At 40.7% G+C, this 25,101-nt stretch overlaps 1 protein-coding gene across 4 annotated transcripts in view; it reads left to right on the top strand.

Moving 5' to 3' along the window:
- usp6nl (USP6 N-terminal like) overlaps positions 1-25,101 on the top strand; it is a 126,454-nt gene that overhangs the window by 59,247 nt on the left and 42,106 nt on the right. For 3 of the 4 annotated variants that reach the window (XM_039791342.1, XM_039791344.1, XM_039791341.1), the window contains one exon: positions 19,157-19,224. In XM_039791342.1, coding sequence (XP_039647276.1) covers positions 19,157-19,224 — 68 coding nt within the window. Of the gene's footprint in view, positions 1-6,854; positions 7,065-19,156; positions 19,225-25,101 lie in introns of those variants that run through there. The other variant, XM_039791343.1, reaches the window with a different exon arrangement.

The following is a 25,101-nucleotide window of genomic DNA, read 5'->3' as shown; positions in this document are numbered from 1 at the left end:
GACTTTCGGGCCACACAAGCTGAGTTTAAGGGCGTCAGGGCATCAGTTGATGAGTTCGTAAACTTCGGTTTGGTTTCACACACACAAATCCAAGTGTACCAAAATGCGTCATTGCAAACCACGCAAGAGCGTTAACTCCAAGAATGTACATACAGGAAGAAGGTCCTGTGTTCTGGACTAGTGCCTATTTCTTGCATCTCCATGGTCAAACCAGCTCATTTCATTTAAATAATCAGACGTTGTTTCGCGAGCGCCGTTGCTACGTCTGCTCTGCTCTGCCGGCATCAGTCTCCAATTTTAGTGACGGCCGGTTTGACCACGGAGATGCGAGTGACCGCAGCCTATTTCCTGCGAGAGAAACATTTCAAGCTGCTACAGTTTGCGTGTACTGCCGCATTGCAGATTGCAAAGCACACCTGACTACAGGAGCCGTTTAGCTCAGACTGGAGGAGTATATACAAATATACAGTCGGTGCGGTTCGAGGCAGAATCACGTTCTCACCACAAGCGAACCGCTCCAGAGTTGGTTTGAAAGCGTACCGAGACCACCTCTCATAACGCTTGTTTGGTCCGCTTTTGCCGCGTTAACGCCTGCCCAAGCGAACCGCACCAAGGGGGGAAACGAACTAGTGCGATTCAACCGAACTAAATGAGACTGGTGTGAAAGCCCCCGAAAGGTCACTGAAACCAGACCTTTTGGAAACACCTCCCAAGGTGAAGAGGTTTTCCGTCTCGACGTGTAGGAAGGGAGTTGTTTTATCTTGTAACGTCAGAGTGTGCGCCGCTATGTCCTTTTGTGAGGCGTCATGAATGAGGCGACATTTTGTGCAGTGGCGGACGTGTCCTAAATAGTGCTGGTTCTAACTGCTAAGAGGACTGTTTCCATGTTGACACTTACATGTACAGTTACTCTTCCACTATATTGAGAAACAGATCTTCTGACATTTCAGCAAAGTGGCCTTACATTATAGCTTTTTTTTCTTCTTTCTTAAGGCTAGACTTTATGTATAAGTGCCTTGTGTGCAACCACGGTTTTGTTTTATTCCCAAATCCTACATGCCAAGGTCCTGGTAGAAACACGTACCCCTGTGTTCATGTTTTCAGTAAGAAAATGTTGAACATACTTGGAATAACTTTGTACAGTCAGTGAAAAGCACCAATAAAAAGAGCTTGCCAAAAGAAATGACATAGTATAACTGAAACAAGGAAAATACAACGAACCAGACAACAACAAAAAGGTGAAATTGCTTTATTCAGCCTTCAAAGAAAGGAATGAGTGGAGCATTATTTTTTTTTTAAAGCCTGTTGAACTCAGTTGAACTCTACTACTTGCACTTTGATGTGCAGGCTTGTTTTTCAGTGCCCGCATCCCAGACTTGCCCTGTCTTGTTAATGGCAAACTGGTGACGGTCAGGATGTTGGCACCAGCTCGTGTGCAGCCTCGCAGGCTGCTGACGATCAGCTGCGTTTGATCAAACTTATTCTCTGGACTCAATTTCCTGTCATCAGATTAGTGGGAGTTAGTGGCGTTGTCTGTGTGGTGCACCGGTTTCGGGCCTGGTTACCAAAAACAGAAATGTGTTACACATTGTTCCTGGATGCAGTATTTCATTAACACTAGCTGTCCTCTTGAGTCTCGCACAGAAAATTGAATCTGCTTTTTCTACTGCTAAAGAGGAACCAATCAGCTTTGATGTCCAAAGGCATCTATGTTTTGGTTAAAAACTAATATATTTTGCTACGTTTACGCCTCAAGTGGGGTGGCACAGGGGAGACCAATAATCAGTCGGGAGGGGGTGAGGGGGTATTGGATAGGATAGAACAACACAATGTAATTCTGTTAAATAACTATCACATTCATTAATAATTTCACTTGTTTTCATTTTCAACAAATTGTATATCCAAATACAATACATTTTCTATAAGCTCAGTCTGCCATTTAAAAAAACAAGCAATTCCAGTGCTGGTTCCATGGTGGTCCATTTGGATAGTTGTCATGGAAACATTAATTGGCAATGTGACAAGAGCTGGGAAGATTGGCAGAACAGGCAGCCAAGTGACAGAACTCTGATCCAATGGAAATCACAATTGTCAGATTGACAGCACTCTAGCCCAATGGATTGGGGGATAGCAGGGGGGGACAGTCATATTTCAGGGGGTGGGCCACCCGTGCCTTGTCTGCACTACTCCGGCACTTCCGAGCCTCTTCAACATAGACATTTGGAAACACCGCTTGGACAGGGTTTAAATATAGTTGGTTTGTTAAGTTTCATACAGTACAGCTGCCAATCTGGGTTAAATGGCAGTAAGAGAGTTGTTTTCATGCCAGAGAAACAAGGAAATGATCTAAGACTCTGACCTTAACCAGCGAGGAAGTACTAGCAGCCATTGAGGAACAGTGACTTTTTTGACTTTCTATGAATGTCTGTCAGAGCTGCGGAGCTTCATCCAACTATCTGCTGAAGATGATAATAATACACTTACTTTGCTTCCGTCGTACAAGAAATGCAGCTCAAGTGTAAAAGGCCTTTACGTTTGCTGCTCCCTCTACATGGAACAAGTTCCAGAAGTCCATGAAACTTACTGAGCTGCTCTCATTGGTCTTTATAAGAGGAGGTTGATTGACTTAGAGGCAGCCACATCTGACTGTAGATGTGTTTAGGATCGTGGTTGACTTTGAAGGATTTGCTGTTTCAGTTTTATATTTCTAGTGTTTTTGTGTATCTTGTGTTTGTATGTACTGTATGTGTGGTTGTACTGCTGCCTGTCTTGGCCAGGACACTCTTGAAACAGAGATTTGTAATTTCAGTGAGTCTCTTCCTGGTTAAATAAAGGTAAAATGAAAAAGAAAGGGCAGATAATTTAAACAGCAGGAGTGATTTTAAAAATAGAACGGATTTACCTGTATAATATATATATATATATATCTACCTCTGATCTGTCCCCACATCTAGCCTCTTTGAACAATATGACTGCATCTTATTATCTTCCAGGCGGCTGTTTCGCCCACTGACAGACACTTTGATATTGATTAATAATTGCCTCGTGAGAATGTGTGTTGGTGCTGTCGTGCTCTACTCATCTCTCCTCTAATATTGCATTTGTCTGTCCCTGGTTTGTTTCTGCAGTAAATACATCGGGAGACACTATCCACTCTTTTTTTTTTTTTACCAAATGGTTGACGGTAGACTGTAAATTGACATGAAGAAAGGCTCCGAACAACCCAAAATGCAACACTCACCTACAGAAGTCGGCAGTAGGCCCATTTTAAGAGGAGATACGGATACTTTGATCTTAGTGTATTTTAAACAAATGTAAAACTCTACTATTTGGAAAATCATATAACTTATGCTGCGTTCCAGACACAATTTTTAGCCCGTAAGTTACGAGTTATGACTTGGTAGCGTTCCAGGCAAAGTCACGACATTCACCGTCAAAGCTGGCTAGCTAAACATTCAGGTTCAGGTTAAGCTACCTAACGTTAACGTTAGCTAGCGGCTGCCTAACGTTGACGTTAGCTAGCGCGAGCTGATACTAGCGATTTCTAGTCGCTGACATATTTTGGGCTTCATTTAATAAACCAAACCTGTAGTAGTACACAATCGTATGTGTATTGTTTTGATTACAATGTGCAGAATTACTTTACGTTGTCTATTTATTTCTATTTCTCACCATTAATCGCCGGCGTCTGTACAGCATCAACAGGAGTCGCCATTGTTGTTTAAGTGTGTGTGACGTTAAAAACTGTAACTGGGAGTACAACGATGTGGTACGAGTTCACAGGTAGTAAGTTAGGGGTTTGACTGTCGTTCCAGGGCACTTTCACAGGTAGAAGGTTGTGAAAACCTGGGTTACGGGTTGCCTTGAACACAGCATTATTCCCCTCCTCATGCCACACGAATATTATTGCAGTGTTTTTACATATTTGAATCATCTCAAGACCTGCTTCACGTTCTGACCGTTTTGCCTTATGCTTTGTGCTTTTTGCAGTTGTTAATTTATTCACAGCAACATTCAGGTCAGAGGTGTTTTTTTGCTGTTGTTGCTGCTGCTTGTTGGTAGTTTTTCTTTTGCCCGACGGTGCCAGGATGCTCGCCCACTCACCAAACTGCCTGTTTGCATCTCTGATACAGAACTGAAAACAGGAAACAGATAAGTGCTAAGTTGCATAAGGACCAAAAATGTTAAACAGAGAAAAAAAGAACGAGACACGATATTTGGAAGACAGGCAGACTGACCGTGATGTCAGAAAATGTCGTCTTTACAATTTTGTCATGTTCTTCCAGCATGTGTCACACAGAACGCTGTGTGACACAGAACGCTGTGTGACACAGAACACTGTGTGACACCGCTGGTCCACTGCCCTCTACTTCTGATGTTGATATATATTAATTATATGACAAATTACATTTCAATTGATTATTTATTTGTTTTGGCCTAAATCTTCTTTTAGATGGCTTTTTCTCTCTTCGTATAGGGCTTAGGGATGTCACGACAAAAATCTAGTAGTCGGTACCGATACAGATATAGTTGATTTAATCAACAGATCTGTAAATCTGAGTTTCTCCGCAAAGAGTCACTTTAATTCTTGTGTTTACCAAAGATTTGCTCGTACATTTCTTGGAAATAAGTCATTCAGCATGAAAAAAGCATCAAACATGACTAATCGACTAAAGAAATCTAAGTTGACTAAGACCAAACCGACCGATTAGTCGACTAATCGACTAAGAGGGAGCAGCCCTAGTCGATACCACGTGGGACAGTGTCGTGTCCCTCTTTTTTTTCTCTCAACTTTCTGTCACTGTTTTGGTGTGGTGTGGAGGGGGGGCAAAGAGAGCGTGATTTACATGTAATCTGGAGAAAAGCCAGTCTTCTGGACCCCCCAGTCGCTGCTCTGAAGCCTGGCATCCCCACACAGCTAACGTTAGCAGTGCGGTAGTAGTACTTATACTGAAGTAAAGGATCTGAATACTTCCTCCACCGCTGCTTTTCAACCGTTGAAAGAGTAAATGCAGGGTAAAAACGATATGTCCGCTACAGGAACATGTTTTACTGTACTTCTCTCTCTCTCTCTGCTGACAAAAAAGAGGAGAGAGGAGCGATGAAAGCCTCTGAACAAACCGTAATTGGAGTCACTTTTGAAGGTAGTGAAGCCCAAACAGATACGTCAATTAAGTGGACTTCCAAAAAAAATGAAGATGGCATCTGAAAGCCCCCCCAATCTTCTCTGTGACCCTGGAGCTTCAGAAGTGATAGCAGCACTTAAGTGCTATCTGCCAACTCTCCCCTCACAAACGCAGATATTTCCTGTGCCGATGCAGCGCGCAGATAGAGCCGAGACGACGGGAGAATTTCACTTTTTTTTGTCTTTCGCTCATTTCAGCCGTTCCCCAACCAACCACGCCCTGCCTCTTGTGTCTGATACGCCACATCACAAGAGCCTTCATGGCACATCACGTCCATTTCATAATGCAGTTTTAATGGAAACTGTTTATCATCAAACTGTCAACCTGGGCCCCCCCAGGATGACAGTTTGTCCCTCTCATTCCAACTTCCACTTGTTTATGCTTTTACTTTAAAGAAGTGCAGCGAAGACGTTTTTATGGACGATTTGGAAGCAGTTTAACCCTCTGAGGGTTTTTTTTGGTGCTTGAAATGAGTTTACAAAAGTCCTGGGTTCACAAAAGTAGCGCAATATATGAATAAAATAGTAAATAAATGTCTAAAATAAAATTTTGTAATATTGCCTTTTCAGTGTGTTGTCAAACACTCGCCGGTGCCTCTTTTGTCCTCAGAGTTGTATCAATCGCTAAATCCGTCACATAAATAATAGCACTGTAATAATTCCAAATTTTGCTGTACAATTGATTGTCTCAGAAATAATTGCAATTAACAATATAATTGTCTCTTTCAGTCAAATTTAAAACTATTTCTTTATTTATTACTTCCTCAAACAATGTAAAGATTTGAATTCCGGGACATATATTTTGGTTATATCACTGTCATGTGACCCAGATAATGTAATCGCACAAATACAGAGCCTACGAAGTAAACAACGCCTATTTATTATCATAAAACATTGTATTTTTAAATTTTTTTTTTATAAATGAACATAAAATTGACAAAACCATCAACAGTCATACCCTTTCCTTTGGGACCTCCGCTAATGTTAGCAATTAATTGCGGTTAAACGATGAACCGGGCATTACTTACACAATATTACGATTGGACAATTCTGTAATAATTGTTACAGGCCTACTAAGTAATCACATTGCTGTGGGACAATATGCTCATTGAGAAAGAGGTTTTCAAAATTAGTTTGGTAACACTTTAAGGTATCTACATTAGAGTGACACAGTCATGAACACATGACACAGTCATCACACATGAACCCTAACCCTAACCCTAACTCTAACCATAACCATAACTTGTCATGACAAAAACGAATGACACTAAAAGAAGCGTTATGTCATAAACGTTTATGACTTGTTTATAATGTTTGACACGTTCACGACAGTGTCATGTCACTCTTATGTAGATACCTTCAAGTAAAGTGTAACCGTTTGTTTTTTGCTTTTGGATTAAACCAAGACGTACAAGCGTCAGTCCGTAACATTTCATTTCTGTGACATTTTCAACAAGCTTCCCTGAAACTGTCATCAGAGATTCCCTGTGTCCCGTCTCTCTCTCTCCCCCCCCTAACCCCCCCTTCTCTCTCTGATGTGTTGAATAGAGCTTGTTGTTGTGTTGTTGTGTTTGGGTGGGGGAATGCTGCGAGTGGGACTGGCCTGCTCCTGAAGTCAGATTTTCTGTCTGTCCGTCTCTCCGCGCTGAAGCTGCAGTGACAAACGGCAGCATTGTGAACTCTGTGATCTCACTTCTCTCGATCATATTTGCTCTCCGTCTGTTGGTGTGTGTGGCAGCGGGTATAGGGACAGCGATGGGATGAGGTAGTTCAGGTTGTCTTTTGGTGTGTTGCCCCCCCGCCCCCCCGGCTGATCTGTGACCGATGCGGACTAAGGCTCAGACTCGCTCGGAGGATCCACTGGGTGGCTCGAAAAGAGGTAAAAGTTGAAAATACTAAGAGTTTCTGTTGCTTTAGTTTGACGATACAGCCAGTGGTGGAATGTAACTTAAGTACATTTACTCCAGTACTGGACTCAAGTACAAATGTTGAGGTTCTACTTCTACTCCACTACATTTCAGGGAGTATTGTACTTTTTACTCCACAACAATCATCTGACCGCTTTAGTTACTTTACAAATTAAGATTTTTGCACACAAAACACATTTTATAGGTTTTAAAATATGATATTTTATTATAAATTAAACAAACCCAACAATATAACGGCCTTCAAGTCCAGCTGAAATGATGAGCCGATTAAACACTTAGTTAATTGACAGAACTGTTTGGATCATTTCCAGCTTTCTAAAATCTGAGGATTTTTCTACATCGAGTACTTTTGCTTTTAATACTTTAAGTACATTTTCCTGATGATACTTACATACTTTTATTTTTGTAACATTTTCATTGCAGGACTTTTACTTGTAACTGAGTATTTTTACAGTGTGGTATTAGTACTTTTACTTAAGTAAAGGATCTGAATACTTCTTCCACCGCTGGATACAGGCAATACAGTTTGTGTTCACAATTACTTAATACTCTGGTATGTGACGGTTCATGAATTAATATGACTTGATTCTGGGTCCGACTTTTGATCCATTAACACATTCTGTAGGAGCGAAAATCAGCAGTTTTTCCCTTAAGTTATCAGCTAACGCTAGCAGTGAGATGATTGTCTTTAGATGTGAGACGGTGTCAGACTTTAGTCTTTTCAAAGTCAGCTGAAAGTCTTCTCGTGTACGACTGAGTGTTGGTGTAACTCTTTACACAAACACCAGATGAGGTCATCCCTTTAGCAGCGGACGAGTGCAGACACTCGACACTAAACTATTATGTGACACTCTGCTTCCAAATATAATGCCCTACTATTAGAATGCTGGTATTATACGTTAACGTAAACGTGCGGATTTAGTTGCCTCATCACTTGTTAAATGGGTGACCCTTCTTACTTGTGGGTGCCACATGTTAGCATGCTAATGTGGTCGAGTGCGGGTTGGAAATACAGACTAGGAGAGACAGATGGTTGTTTTTGGAAGCACGGTAATAACACGTAATAGTGTCCTGTAAAGTACTGACTCATCAGTTGTCTGTTCTGAAGTGTGTGTGTGTGTGTGTGTGTGTGTGTGTGTGTGTGTGTGTGTGTGTGTGTGTGTGTGTGTGTGTGTGTGTGTGTGTGTGTGTGTGTGTGTGTGCGCGCGAAGAGGTTCATTTTATTCAAAGATGCTACATGTTTCAGTTTTACTTTAAAGGACAATTCTGGCGCAAAATGAACCTATAGGGGTTAATAACGTATGTGTACCGAGTCGGACGTACGTTCTCTGGGATCTGTTTTCATGCTAATCGAATGCGTCTCTAGCTTTAAACAAGCTACCGCAAACCGGTGATTAGCTGCTAACGCTAGCTTTCGGGGCAGATGGTAAATTGCTATTTCTACACCACTAACAAGGCTCGAAATAGCACCACACTTCAACGGTAGCATAATGAGGGTCCCTACATGTAAACCTAAGCATTGAGAACTTTATAAGTGTACAGACAGATTTGGTACACATATGTTATTAACCCCTAGGTTCGTTTTGCGCCGGAATTGTCCTTTAATTAGCAGCATTGCTCCTGCGTTTCCAATGGTTTTGTCATGCCACACGTAGCATATTCAAATCTGTTTCAATTCATGTTGTGCAGCTCAGATTTAAATGTTTTAAGTTTGATACATTGATTTTAGTTCAATTTAGAACTGAATTGAAGAAATAGGGAAAGGGAAGGGAAACCCATGATACAATAATTTAACAACATTAGAGCTGAGTATCGCCAAGGAAGGTCCAGATTTGATTACTTTTCCCATTACATTTTGCTGCTCTGTGCTTTCAGGTTTTATAGACAACTTAGAAAAATTTATGCAAAAGTGCAGTCTGGGCGTGGAAAACAAAAGTGTAATGTCCTGTCTAAAGAAAGTGTGCAAAATTCATAGTTTGAGCCTAGAAAACTAATACAAGCCCATTCATCAATTGACAAAAGGCTAAAACGAGTTATAATGTGTGCAGTAAAACTTCCACCTGCGCGTTAGTTAACTCACTGGAAATCTAAGAAACACAAATCTGGGCAAATTCTGTTTAACAGAAATCTTGAAATTGAAAATGACTACAAAATCTGTTCATTTACAGCACAGCATTCAAAACCCATACATTTAAATAAAAACATGTGCTTTTTAAATGCCACAAGAGAACCTACCATGATATTGATTGCAGCATATTGGGAAATCATTACATACAGTGCCTTGCGAAAGTATTCGGCCCCCTTGAACGTTTCGATCTTTTGCCACATTTCAGGCCTCAAACATAAAGATATAAAACTGTAATTTTTTGTGAAGAATCAACAACAAGTGGGTCCCAATTATGAAGTGGAATGAAATTCATTGGCTATTTCAAACTTTTTTAACAAATAAAAAACTGAAAAAGTGGGTGCGGCAAAATTATTCAGCCCCTTTACTTTCAGTGCAGCAAACTCTCCCAGAAGTTCAGTGAGGATCTCTGAATGATCCAATGTTGACCTAAATGACTAATGATGATAAATAGAATCCGCAGCTGTGTGTAATCAAGTCTCCGTATAAATGCATCTGTTCTGTGATAGTCTCAGAGGTCCGTGTATAGCAGAGCATCATGAAGAACAAGGAACACACCAGGCAGGTCCGGAGATACTGTTGTGGAGAAGTTTAAAGCCGGATTTGGATACAAAAAGATTTCCCAAGCTTTAAACATCCCAAGGAGCACTGTGCAAGCGATAATATTGAAATGGAAGGAGTATCAGACCACTACAAATCGCGAAGACCCGGCCGTCCCTCTAAACTTTCAGCTCATACAATGAGAAGACTGATCAGAGATGCAGCCAAGAGGCCCATGATCACTCTGGATGAACTGCAGAGATCTACAGCTGAGGTGGGAGACTCTGTCCATAGGACAACAATCAGTCGTATACTGCACAAATCTGGCCTTTATGGAAGAGTGGCAAGAAGAAAGCCATTTCTTAAAGATATCCATAAAAAGTGTTGTTTAAAGTTTGCCAAAAGCCACCTGGGAGACACACCAAACATGTGGAAGAAGGTGCTTTTTGGCAACAATGCAAAACGTTATGTTTGGCGTAAAAGCAACACAGCTCATCACCCTGAACACACCATCCCCACTGTCAAACATGGTGGTGGCAGCATCATGGTTTGGGCCTGCTTTTCTTCAGCAGGGACAGGGAAGATGGTTAAAATTGATGGGAAGATGGATGGAGCCAAATACAGGACCATTCTGGAAGAAAACCTGATGGAGTCTGCAAAAGACCTGAGACTGGGACGGAGATTTGTCTTCCAACAAGACAATGATCCAAAACATAAAGCAAAATCTACAATGGAATGGTTCACAAATAAACATATCCAGGTGTTAGAATGGCCAAGTCAAAGTCCAGACCTGAATCCAATCGAGAATCTGTGGAAAGAACTGAAAACTGCTGTTCACAAACGCTCTCCATCCAACCTCACTGAGCTCGAGCGGTTTTGCAAGGAGGAATGGGCAAAAATGTCAGTCTCGATGTGCAAAACTGATAGAGACATACCCCGCGAACTTACAGCTGTAATCGCAGCAAAAGGTGGCGCTACAAAGTATTAACTTAAGGGGGCTGAATAATTTTGCACGCCCAATATTTCAGTTTTTTATTTGTTTAAAAGGTTTGAAATATCCAATAAATTTCGTTCCACTTCATGATTGTGTCCCACTTGTTGTTGATTCTTCACAAAAAATTACAGTTTTATATCTTTATGTTTGAGGCCTGAAATGTGGCAAAAGGTCGAAAAGTTCAAGGGGGCCGAATACTTTCGCAAGGCACTGTATGGCTTTATTGATTAATTTCTTCTGCACTTTTCGTTACCACATAGTGGACAATTGGACACCACGGTGCTCTGAATGTGTGAGTGTGGTGATCATGTGGGGGCCCTGAACACACCACAGCTGGACCAAGTAATGTCTCCAGTCAACCTCTCCACTATTATTACTGTTATTTTTATCGTTGTATATGCTCTTCCCGTGCAGAGAGCATCTGTGAGCGGGCGAGAGATACAGAAAACCATGGTAGCAGTGGAGAAAAGAGCTGAAATGACTCCCCTTACATAAAGAGGGCTCATTACAGCAGCCAAAAGAGGGCTTCAGGAGAGCAGAGGAAACAAGGAAGGCTGTGATTATGTTGTGTTGTTCGTTGTCAGCGCTACAAATGGACCGCAATGATCATGAGAAACAAATACACCCCACTTCCTGTCCAAAAGAAAAAAATATAAATAAATATTGGACAGATATATTACAAGCATAATTTTCTACACGTTTGTCTTTTTTGTCTTTGCACGATATTGACAAAATGTGATATTGCGATATCTATTATGAATATTGCGATATCGATATTAATTTCGATATTTTTAAACGTGTAAAATTACAAAAGTTATGGGAAAAGGCATCAAAATAGATTCACAACAATATAGTGCACACTGAGACTTATGTGCGGCTCCGTAGTGCGGCTGGACCACAGGTCGGTCGTGGATGAAAAATATTCAATATTTCCGGACTCCAAACTCTGTTATTTCGTCTTCTACCTGAGCAACTCTAATTTTCTTACTTTTGTGTTCTTTCTTTTGCTCCACTCACTCCCTTCGCGCTCTCTTTAGGTCCTTTCTTTTCTTTCCCTTCTCTGATTGGTTCCGTTTTTTTGTCTCTATCCATTTCTTCACTTAGACTGTAACTCTGTTGAAATATGCACACACCTCACGTGGTACACTCCATAGGGTTTGTCATGTAGCGGACCCATGCACTGACGTGCACTAACGTGCAAGTGGCACGGTAACTGGCCAATGAAATGATGATCATTATAGCGTTTCAAGCGGGCTTGACAAAATATTGCATACTTATCGCACATTTTCGATATAATATAGCATATCGTGATAACGATATTGAGTCGATACATCATGCACCCCTAGTCTTTGTCAACATTTTTCCACTAAAACAAATCTGAATAGAATAAAATAGAATAGAATACACTTTATTGCCCACGAGGGGAGATGTGTCTTGGGCATAGTGCTGCAGTCTGTTGCTTCACTATACAAACATAACCGAGAAACCATTCTAAAATCGACATGAAATCAACGTAAGACATCTTAGGACATGAAGGAAGGACACATGACCGTACAGACAATACTACCTCTTAAAAACAATACTGTGTCTTAAAAACAATGAACGAATCAATGAATGCGCAGTAACACATTATTATATTCACTTTGCTGTTGATGAGTGAGACAAGTGAAAACATGGCACAGACAGTTGGTTTAAAAGCTGCTGGATAAAAATAAAACCCAACGTGCAGCGTGAGAACAGCATCCGCGTCACCTGATGTGGTGAAGTGGTAAACCCCTGCTGAGGGAAGTTGCACCTAACTTCCTGAATTCTTGACGTCTCGTGACGGTTTCAGATGATTTCTCATGCCTGAACATTTGGGGACTCTTTTAGCCCTCAGCAGACTGTTCTCATGAACCAAATGTTCAAATTTTGTAAGCATTTGTTTGCTGTATTCACCCCAATGACTGCTGCTGTCTAACCCTAACCCTGACCCTGGCCGCGTAGGGAGGAGGTCTGGGTGGATGGGTGGGTCATAAAATTAGGTCTTTAAAGCCAGGGAGCGAAGTTCGCTTCCTGGGGAAAACAAAAGACTTTGAAATGCATGTTCCTTGGGAGTGTTTTAATCCAAAACCACGATATTTTCCCTAAAGTTAGTTGTTTTGGTGCCTAAAGTAAACTTTCTTGGACACGTAACGCTCACTTTTTGTCGCCTAAACTTAACAGTAATGTCCGCCGAAACGACCAGCAGCTCGCGGTGCTCTGTACCCGACTCAAAGTCACCTGTTCTCGGATTAACTGAACCACCAACTACCGCTGATACGGCGGATCACCATGCAGACCACCTTACGCTTTGGTGTGCATACATTTTCGTACTATATCATTCGGACCCGTTCATGAGAATGCGTTGCCCTCCATGCTCACAGTAAATTCCCACGTGACCTGAATGCAGCATGAAGAGCAGAGCAGGGAGGGACAGGGCAGCGTCCAGCTGGCCAGGCGACAGGGACAGTTAGCTGGGGGGACATCAACCTCGCCGCTGGGGACTGACAGGCAGCTCAGAGCGGGGGAGGTGGAAGGTCAGCTGAGTGGGGGGCGGGGTTTCTAGCCTCGGATAAGCAGGATGACATGGAAGAGAGGTTGTTTTTTAAAGGAATAATAGAATAATACACCTCAGATCCTATTTGATAATCAGATGTTTGGACTTGTAGTTTTGTTGGTTAATCCACATTTGTGCAACCTCTATTTCTACTTCAAGTGATGTCTAATGTTGTGATGTTTCTCAAAATCTATCTAAGAATTTCATTTCATTCCATTTGAGTTAGTATTGGCCTAGTCTCTCATTGCCAGACCTATCTCCACAGCGCTGTGGAGTAAGGTCTGGCTCCTCCACACATACATTCCTGGCTAGAAGAAAAAAATGCTCTGGGTTGTTTGCATTTCTTTAAACCAATCACAGTTGTCTCGAGCGGTGCTAAGCTCCAGTCGCAGAGACCGTGGCTCTGCAAAATAGTCTCAGGAAGGAACTTGTTTTGGTGGAACATTTGTATGTCGCAAAAGAAAACGCCACATACACTATTAAATGAAGGTAAGTATTAACACAATACAGAAACGTGAGCTATTTAAATTAGCTGGATACATGGTTAAACCTCATTGGCTCTAACCAGTGTATCACTCTGTGTACTTCATCCACAGAAATCTCACCAATCAGTCCCAAAACATCCCAGTTAGAGACAAAGGCCTGCCTTGTTGCACGATCCAAATTTTCTTCTTTGATTTAATCTGGAATACATTTTTTTCTTTAAAAAATCAAGTCAAACATTAGTTTAACATATAATTTGGTTGAATTGATTTGAACGCCAAAGTCGATAGGATTCATCTTCTGGGTACCATGAATATCTGAACACAATTTCATGACAGCCCATCCAATAATTTCCATATTTCTATCCCGACCAAAGTGGTGGGTCGACTGACTAACGGACCTAACGCCCAACCGACCGACCTAAATAAAAGGTTTTGTGCCGGGCTTTTTCTGGAGTTTTTCTCTTACGACCAGTGTTTTCTGGGATCAGGGCACATGCAACTGTCGAATTAGGGAAAGTTTAATTGCCCTGAAATTGGATTCTCGAGAAAGTACCCAATTTACTGAGAAAATTTAAACCTTCCACTACTTTTAACCTCCTGTGTCCAGTGTAGACAAGTCCTCTTTGGGGGCACATGAGCCACTAAAATAAACCACAGTGTGAACTTTAATTCACAAAGGGGTCCTTCACTATTGGCTATAAACACTCTGGACCCACTACAAGTCCAAGGAGAGAGTCCTCGGCCACAAATAAAAACATACGCACGCCCCACAATCTCCGTCACGGATGCCAATGTGATCCTTGAAGCATGAAAAGGGGTCTAATTGCATTTAGCTTAAGTTCAGGCCACTGTGGAATACTAATATGGCTGTAGGGGTTCAGAATTAAGGCTAAGCTTCAGTGCAAAGAAAAGGCCGAATCCCATTTCCTCCCCAATTCTTCTCCCTCTCACTATGGGAACCGCAGGGCCACCGGGGGTGGAATTCCCAGTAAAAAAAAAAAAAGGCTTTACTGTATTTGTTTATTTGCCCCAGACAGTTTGCCCTGTTGTGTATGGACTCCCCCCACCCCCAATGTCTTCTCCCACTGTGTGTGCTCTTGGCAGCCTACAGCGACATGCCTTTCACTGACACACACCATCCTGTCATAAAAATGCCAGCCGGCTCAATAAGGAGCATGTTTGTTCGGAGCGTTTTGGAATTCCAGTTGCTCCCGTCGAACCCCTGAGACCCAGAGAGGAAGTCGGAGAATGACTAGAGTTAAATACTTCCTGTTGCTGGCTGAAAAAAATTCAAAAAGAAAGGAATTAGCTGGACTACCCAACTGCTAAGATTTGAACAATGTGAAGGCCGAAGCCAGTATTTTTGAGATTAAAGCTGTTTATAGCTATAGAAGTCAGTGTCTTTAGTGGAATGGCATTATAAAGCATCCCATTTATGAGCAAGAAGTATTACTGTTACCGAAATTCTTCCTTTTTTCCAAGTCTGTGATGTTTTCCAGTGCACCGCCACAGAAGACTTGTTGGATGTGCGAATTTGTTTTTTAAAAAGTTTACCAAAATTCTTCTAACAGGATGCTTTTTGAACAGTTAAGCCTAAACTCTGCATTTTTCAAGTGGTCCAGTTTTGTTTATATGCGTACTGTATGCTTACTTAGAGCAAAGAATTTGCTGTATGTTCATCTTCATACTTAAATCCTAATTTACAGTATATGAAAACAAAGGCAACCATACTAGGTTAGGTTTGTATCACTTTCAGCATGGTCGAAATCTCAAGGGAATACTGTTTTAACGTAAAGGGTAAACATGCAGAGAGAGAGAGAGTTATTTAGGCACTACTTCTCCGTAGTCAGTGTGTTACCGACAGTAGATGGCGGTCGGCACGCCCCCAGTTTGGAGAAGCAAGCAGGAGTACCGACACGGAAGCTAAGCAATGTCCTGCTGTTGGACGTAAATTTGCGTTTCCTAGGATGGTAGAGGAATGTCCCACCCTACTCTCCATCGCCTCCATCGGTTAGTTAGTTTTATTGTTTGACTTTGGTGTTTTAAAGGGTTAGGAACAAACAAAACTAACAGATTGACTGACTATGGATAAGTACCTCGTACAACCCCACTTCAAAAGATACAAACTATCCCTTTAAATGCACTAAGATCACTGTAATAAATATATTATCTCAATCATTGTCTCTCATGCACAAATCCAGTTTAATGAACTAGGAAACACTGTAAAAGAGCCAATTGTAAGGTGTTATATCCTCATGCCAACTGCGTGGATGAATAAATTAACATCCAGCAAAACGTTTTACATACTGTATAGCATGTCAGCAAATAGGAATTAAACGAAAAGAAGATCCAAATTGGAATAAATTGGAATTCTCCTTAAAATGTGATTATTAAAGACAGATTTGTACTGAGGCAGGATATTGTACTGTTGAAAAAAGGTACCATGTAAATATTTCATCCTCCTCAGGGTGTTTATTGTGATATTTGTATATGTGTAGTGTCTCGTTCAGCCGGCTGCTTCTCCTCTCAGTGCGTATGATTCATTATACGCCTCCGTTACTACGTGCCGCACTCTATATTCAACATAAACACAACATGACCCCACTTAATAAGGTGTGTGCCAACTTTGTTCACACACATCCGATGTTTTGGAGCCTCTAATGGTTGGCTAAATCAGGAAATGTGTGTATGTGTGTGGGAAATGCTGATTTAGAGGTAAGAGGTGTGTGCTTGTTGTGTTTGTGTGTTATCAGAGTGTGTAGCAACAACGATAAACACATTTACACTCGCACAATGTGGCTCAGCAAACACAGGGAAGTTTTGGTGCGAAAAGCTGTACGTCTCTCTGTCACAACAGCTGCCAAAGTTTAAAGGGCTCTTAAAATTTGTCAGCCTGCTTCATTTTTTTTGTGTTTGTGTGTGTGTGTGTGTGTGTGTGTTTGTTTTTGTGTGTTTTTGTGTGTGTGTGTGTGTGTTTGTGTGTGTGTGTGTGTGTGTGTGTGTGTGTGTGTGTGTGTGTGTGTGTGTGTGTGTGTTCCACATCAGCTCCTGGCACACTGACCTCTTGTCACTCTTCATATAGACACACACTCACGCACACACACACCTTATTCTCCCAGGCTGAGGTTAGGCTGACATGCTGGCCTCACTAAGCTTTCTCTGACTGGTATGAAGTGTGTGTGTGTGTGTGTGTGTGTGCGCTCCACGTCAGCTCCTGGCACACTGACGGAGAGTTGGAGTTACACAAAGCATGTCTGTGATGACAGAACGATCTGATGCGTGTGCAGCGAGAAGCAACAGCAGCTTTTAACACCTCAGAACACTTACAGGAAGCCCTTCAAAGCACGCGATTGGCCAGTTTTTCACTCCATTTTCTTACTTTTGAAGTAAAGCTACTGGCCTACATCCATTCACCCATAGTCTGTGTTAAAGATGTGGAGGTTGTGTTTTTGTTTTAGTCATGCCAATGTCAGCAGCGTGAATCTTAGCGGTGGCAATGTCTGTCATAATGTTGATGCAACACTTGGGAATAATCTCCTCACTTGTCGGATTGACTGCCATAACTTTTAACCTGTCCAACAGTAAAATAAATCTCCACAGGCTTCTCTAAAAGTAATGACTGATTGCGATGAATGAATGAGATTTCAGATGAATGCTAACATAGCATGCTAAGTCGTTTACTAATACCTGTGTACCCAATAAAAACTCAGTTGTTTATATGGAGCAGCATCATAACTTGTAATCCATTCTTGGACTGCAGCCCACTTATTTATTCAGTCAATTTAAGGCCTTGATTAGTGACTTCTGTGTATCTTCTTGTGTCTGCTTTATTTGATAGTTTATATATCTGTTGTGACTTAAAGGAATACGCCACCGTTTGTTGAAATAGTTCTTATCATGGTCTCCCCTGGCTGTAGATAGGTGGGCCAATGCATTTTTTGTCTCAGTGCAAGTAATTAGGTTGTTTTTTTGTCTTTTGTTGGCTCACTTTTACTCATAACATGCTAACCGGCAACATAGGATTCCATTAACTACGCTAAGCTAACCAGCGGCGGCGCTGCCGGTGTTGCACCGGACTAAAACGATGCAAGCACAAAAAATGCGTTGGCCCACCTATCTACAGCTAGGGGAGACCGTGATAAGCCCTATTTCAACAAACGGTGGCGTATCCCTTTAAATGTTATTGTTTATTTCTTGAAATGTTTGCCGTGTGCACTCGGCCCCCAATTGAAAATGAGGGTCTCCCTCAATGGGGCCCCGAGTTTTAAATAAAGGTTTGAAATGAAATGTATCCACTTGCATGTCATGTAAATGGTACTGCCATGCCTACGCTCTCGGGACTTCATCTCTCTCTCCATCCCCTCAGTCCGTACACAGTTTTGGTAAAAAGGCCTTCTCCTTAACCTGGAACATGCTACAGCAGGGACCGAAGCTGTCCAGGATGATCCACCTATAGTAGGGGTCTTCAACATTTCTTAAGCCAAGGACCCCTTAACTGAAAGAGAGACTGAGCAGGGACCCCCGACTACATATATTGTATGAAATGAAGTTGTATATAAAACTGAGCCTACAATAACGTGTAGGGCGGCCCAAGGCCTTTATACATGCATTCTTAGTGCATAGAATACTACTATAAACTATATAATCTTCATGAGTTGTGTCCTATTTTGTTTTTGTCTGTTGGTCTGTCTGTCTGTCATTTTACCGTTGTGTCTTGACCAGGTCTCTCTTAAGAATGAGACCCTGTCTCTCAATGAGATTACCTGTCTAAATAAAGGTTAAAGAATTAAAAAAAGGGTAAAACGTAGTATCACATAACATTAATTTATGCAAGAATTGCATTACAGGACTCGTAGCTAAAAGTTACTGTAAACACTAAGGATATTACTTCATATTTGAGGAAAGAACTGCACATTGTGCATGCTTTTTAAAATTTAGAACGGTCATATAAAAGTGAATATAGTAGCAACTAACACACCAGATGTATGAAAAAATACATGCTGATGTTTATAGTAGCATGTATATAGCAGCATTCACTTTATATTTATGTGTATTTGTTTAAGTTATAAATCAAGTAATGTGTCTCTTTGGTATGACAAAAGATGACATGACAATTACATTGTTAAATGTTAACATTCTAAAAACACCATCATCATGATGTGTAGCTCACCTATGATTTACATAACCAGAAAATTAACGCACTGATGTTTTTTTGCTACTGTTTGCAGCTTATTAAACACAGCGACGCAGCTGTTCAGAGTTTGTATTGGCCCTTGTCGACGCTCATTAATCTCCCCGTATTTTCTCTGTTTGCTCTCCAGCGTCTGATCAGGATGCGACGGTGAAACTTGACCAGGAGCGTGCCGAGATAGTCGCCAAATATGACAAGGTATGGTAATCCCTCCCTCCAAACGACAGTAGGCATTCTTTATCCTGTGTAAAAATAAAAAAAAAGTTCCGGTGAAGTTGAAGCTTACGCCAATAGTTTTCTCTTGCGGTCAACCATGACCAAAAATTCCAGTCACTCACTCATGCTGAGACTCAACCAAAACTTCCCAACACTATGGTGAAATCCCTCCATGAGTCACCGCCTTATTGCCTCTGAAACCCACAACAAGCAAGCAAGCTGGGTGCAGAATGTGCCGCTCTACAGTTTCAACATTTTGGAATGTGATTACCATGCAAGGGCCACATTTCCGATGGAGCCTCTAGCTCACCCGTTAAGCGCATGCGCCCCATGTTGGCTGAGTCCTTTTCAGCGGCCCGGGTTCGAATCCGACCTGCGGCCCCTTTGCTACGTGTCATCCCCCATCTCTCTCCCACCTTTCCTGTCTATCAACTCTCACGTTAAAATAAAAAGAAAAAAGTCCCAGAGAATAAAAAAATCTCTCCTGCAGAGCTGTTTTTTGTACATTTACTCCTGTACAGCTGTGTGTGTGTGTGTGTGTGTGTGTGTGTGTGTGTGTGTGTGTGTGTGTGTGTGTGTGTGTGTGTGTGTGTGTGTGTGTGTGTGTGTTTCCTGAGTGCCACCTCTATTTCACAGGCTGGTGTTATCAGGCGAACCAGCCCACCATGCTCGGTTTGTAAATTGGTCTTTTTAATTTAGTCCAGCAGGTTGCATAATCAAGCTGCCTCATTAAGAGTGAACAGACCATGGAGAGAGGAGATGATGGAGGTGTGTGTGTGTGTGTGTGTGTGTGTGTGTGTGTGTGTGTGTGTGTGATCGTCTGGCGTGGCCCAATCAGAGCTAAATCAGTGTCGTTGTCACTGTCGGAGGGGAGTTTAATGGAGTCGGTTATCACGCCGACCACACACACTCGCTGCTAACACTTTCATATCAGCCAGCGCTCATGTGCCGATATTAAAAAATGATTTCTTGTCTCTGCGGAAAGTGCAGAAGCGAAGTTTTCCGTTTACTGACTGCTGTCTGTTTTTCCGAGCAATGATGCTGACATAGTTGGATATTTGATTTACAGCAGCTTCACCACAAATGTAAATTAATTCAACTCTTCAACTCTTTGCTAAATTCTTGTGCTAGAACTATTGTATTTTCTAAGCAACGTTAGCAGCGTGGCTCCAGGGATGGCAGTGTCACTCTGTTAGAGAATATCCAAATACTGACACATTCTATAAACTCTCTGATCTTCTTTTTAATATTTAATATCAGATAGTGGTTATTTAATAATATATGAGAAACTTTCTTCATATGTCACTTTTCTTTACTAGGTTACAAAGTGCTTTACAAAAAAAGATAAAAACCAATAAAGCAACGGTCTTTAAATCATAAATCATCACCTGGGGTTAAAATAAAGTAAAAAAGATAAAACCCAGCAACATATTGAATATTCATACACTCTTTCCTGTAAAAGAAGTGTTGTTCACAACTTAGGGGTCACAAGATGAATCCAGGTGGTCCGAAAATTACAGGAAAGACCTTTTACCTAATCTTTGCTTAATTCTTGTGAAATATTGTACAGCTTTACCTCTCAAAATTATTCAAATGAAACAGTCTAAAAAAGGGAAAATCACTCTGCATAGACATTTAGCTTCTGAGGAGCGGTCGCAAGGAGACTGCTTTGCATTAAGGGGTCAGAAGCAAAAAAACGAGATGGGGGGAACCACGGATTTATTGTTATGAATCAGTGAATAAACTGTAGAAACCCTGAACGGTGGCACTGAGGGGAAAGCACACATGGCTGAATCGTGCCGTCGATCAGAGTTCTGGTGACACACAATCATAGAAGCGCTGAGCAGTCAGATTCCAGCTTTAATTTTACCCTGACATTGATTTTAAAGCAGAGAGAGAAATGATAAATGTGTCAGCCACGACGATGTTCTCGGCTCTTATTTGAGAGTGTGAACATGGCGGACCGGCGAATGCCAGAACGGCCGATGTACTCATTTGGGCCACCGGCCCAAAAAAAAGAAAAAATGTGGCAACATTGGCGTATCAAACTAGTTTGACAAAAATATGCAAGACTGTATGGCTTCAGCCTGGAGCCTCCCATCCGGTGCCGTTTGTCTTCTACTTTTCAAAATAAAAGCTTACGTTTGGTCTGCTATGTCTTTGGGTGTTTAAGTAAGTAATAAGTAATAATATGTTTTAAAGTGCTCATATTATGCTAATTTTCAGGTTCATAATTGTATTTAGAGGTTGTACCAGAATAGGGTTTAATTTTCAAAAAACACCATATTTTTGTTGTACTGCACATTGCTGCAGCTCCTCTTTTCACCCTGTGTGTTGAGCTCTCTGTTTTAGCTACAGAGGGAGGCATCTCACTTCTGTTCCATCTTTGTTGGGAGTCGCACATGCGCAGTAGCTAGGTAAGGACTACTAGCCAGTCAGAAGCAGAGTATGAGGGCGTGCCCTGACAGTACCTAGGTAAGGACTACTAGCCAGTCAGAAGCAGAGTATGAGGGCGTGCCCTGACAGTACCTAGGTAAGGACTACTAGCCAGTCAGAAGCAGAGTATGAGGGTGTGTCCTGACAGTACCTAGGTAAGGACTACTAGCCAGTCAGAAGCAGAGTAGGGGGGGTGCCCTGAAGAAAATTAAAATATTAAAAAAATTAAAAAAAAAAAAAAAAGAAGGTAAAAGTATTGTTAAATTATTATAGAAAAAAAAAAAAAGAAGGGGGTATTTGTTTTTTTATTAGGAAAGGATTTAAAAAGAGGTATAGAGGGTCTATCTAGTTTTTTTTTTTTTTTTTTTTTTATTTTTTGTTGTTTTTGTGTGTTTTTATTTAGGTTTGTTTTTTTTTTGTTTTTAGTGAAGAATAGAAGAGGGGGGGGGGCGTAAATAAAGTAAGAAAAAAAAAAATTTTTGATAAAAAAAGAAGGAGGGGGGGGGGGTTTTGATTTTATATAGGTTTAATAATTATTTTTTTTTAAAAAAAGAGTTAAGGGGGGTGTGGGTGATTTTTTTTATAAAGAAAAAAAGTATTTTTGGGGGAAAAGTAAAAGGGGTGCCACGCTAGCAGCTAGGCGAGCGTTATAACGTGTGTTCCAAAGTGACCATGTCTGTCTCTGAAGTAAAGGCTGGACTACAATAGAGCTGTTTGGAGCAGTTGGTGAACAGTGTTTTCTGTTGGAGATGGTAAGTCCCTTTGGGGTGGACTTTGGGCTTTTTCACTTTGTAAACCTATAACGTGCACAAAAAAAGATATATAACACAATAAAGGAAAGGGAAAAAGCCCAACAGCATAATATGAGCACTTTAAATATCAGGGTTCATACGTTTTGAAAAAACCTGGAAAAGTTATGGAATTTGAAAAATGCAAATTCCAGGCCTGGAAAGGTTTTGGAAACATAAGAAGACCCAGAAAGTTTTGGAAAAATCATGGAATTTGTTTTAACACAGCATAATAATGTCATTAATAAATGTATTTTCACGTCATCTTAACCTCAATGTTCTATTCGGGGAGCGATATTATGAATCCCACCATGAAGCACATGAATTGTCATTCATTTTATAAGTTAGTTATAGTTTTATAGGGTAAACTTTAACACAGATTAGTATTCTTATTGTATAATGTCGACTGACATTTTCAGGAACACATAATCATGGAAATTTGCCAAAAAGTCATGGAAAAGTCATGAAAAAGTCATGGAAAAGTATTGGTTAAAATGCATATGAACCCTGAAATATGCAAGCATTTCCATTCTATTCTAAGATGGTGCCATGTTAGTTTATTTGAAGGTTTTATGAATTGCTCCAGTGGGAATATTATTTAATTATGAAAGCCTTAAGTGCCTTAAGTGCGCCTCATGCTGCTGGTGCCATAATCTAACGTGAGCCTAGTTATTGAAATTATAAAGCAATTAACGTCCCCGTCTGAAATCGGGCCGATAAGGGACGGAATTGCCAGGGCCGAATTTTTTTCCTCGTCCGCCCTTGATGACAGTGGTTCTCAAATGTATCACGCAAAGGTCCGCATCTGAATTTTGAAAGGTTAGGGGTCCGGAACCAAACTAAGTTTCCCTGGTCAGCTTTTGTACCGATTTGGGTACCGTTACATGGAATTCGGTACCGGTACCCAGCGAAACACTTTAGAGAGCTTCATGCAGTAAAAGTATGGACGTTTTGTTGCTTTTTCGGATGTTTTTTTTCTGCTTGTTTTTCAATGTTTTTTACGTTTTTTAATTTTTCTAGCATTAAAAAAAAAAGAAAAAAAGAATTAAACATAAAAATCAAAATTGTTTTGATGTTTTTGTCATTTTTTTGTGTATATTCAATGTCCCTAATAATTTATTAATCAAAGAAAATGTATTTCGAATTAGAGAACATTACACTTCGTAATGTATTGTATTCATACCACGAGGGCTGTTGCACTTGCCGTTTGGTCTAGGTGCAGACCTTGGTCCGGACTTTGAGAACCCCTGGTGTATGGTGTATTATAAAATACAGAGGAGTTTTACAATGCAATAAGTACTTTTACACCTGACTTGCAGCTCATCCTACCTGTATACAAAAGAAAACAAAAGAAAGATTGTGCCCAGTGGCTATCTAGCCTCCTAACTGGCAACTATTGAAATGATTTACCAGCTTTTTGAACTCTTCGTCGGCTTTTATTATCTAAATCTCCTACTTTTTGTTCAGCTATCATAATATTTGTTTTGTTTTTTATTGTACTGTAAATTCTGTTTTAGTGACCTGGTGAGTTTTCACTATAAGCTCCTCCCCCCCTGTATTGTGTTCTATGTGCAAACCAATAAACCTAAACCGTGTGTGTGTGGGTGTGTGTGTGTGTGTGTGTGTGTGTGTGTGTGTGTGTGTGTGTGTGTGTGTGTGTGTGTGTGTGTGTGTGTATATTTTTAAATAGCACGCTCTTTTGATGAGATTAGCACTGAACACTATGCCCTTCATTAGGCCGGTTATTCCACATTGATGTTTGGGTGTACTGTTTGTGTGTGTGTGTGTGTGTGTGTGTTTGAGTTCTTTTTTTTAGTTGGTGTGTTTCTGCTGAGGGAGGAGATGAATTTAGAAATATTTCACCTCAACATCTGGTCGTCAGACTGAACTGCGAAACCACAGACGGGCCCTCTGTCTCTGTTACTGTACGAAGAATATTTTTAGGATATTTTTGTGGAGAGCACCAGGTAGCAGATGGTGTTGTTGTTTCTGTGGTGAGCAGTTTAATGCCTTTGTGTTCTTCAAAGTGCTCAGGTTTTCAGGTAAAGCTTTACTCGCATCCATATTTTAGTAACGTGCTTTTGTGCAGTTTCAAACTGACAGTACATACAGAGTTGTAAATAAATAATATAATAATAATACATTCACTTAGAAATCAAAGCGAGAAAAAAGAATTCAGAACTTGCCTGAGAATCATCACGTTTTTAAGTTTTCTTCAGCAAATTCAATGATAGTTGTCTGTACATCAATGGGTACATTGTAAACCGGAGTTACTAATAGCTAATTCGGCATACTTCTAATGGTATGGAGTCATTGGAGTGTCATCAAAAAAGAATACATCTGGAAAAAAATAAGAAACTAAATGTGGAAATATATAGAGGAATAAAGGGATAACAATAGATAAATTAAATTTAAAAAAAGAAATATACAGAAAAAATAGAGTAATTTCTGTTGAAAAATGTATATATATTTTTCAAAAATAAATTAACAAATAAATAAAAATCCTTATTCTTTTTATTTTGTTTTGTTATTTATTAAAGCTTTAGTGCGTAACTTTTTAATATTAATGAACGTCCGTTACATTCAAGCCATTGACAAATGAGTTGCTACAAAGCTAATTAAGACTATCAGCTCC

This window comes from Perca fluviatilis, chromosome 23 (assembly GCF_010015445.1).
Source record: "Perca fluviatilis chromosome 23, GENO_Pfluv_1.0, whole genome shotgun sequence".
Classification (NCBI taxonomy): Eukaryota; Metazoa; Chordata; class Actinopteri; order Perciformes; family Percidae; genus Perca; species Perca fluviatilis.
Note: the sequence above shows the minus strand (reverse complement) of the source record. Positions and strands in the feature narration are given on the sequence as shown.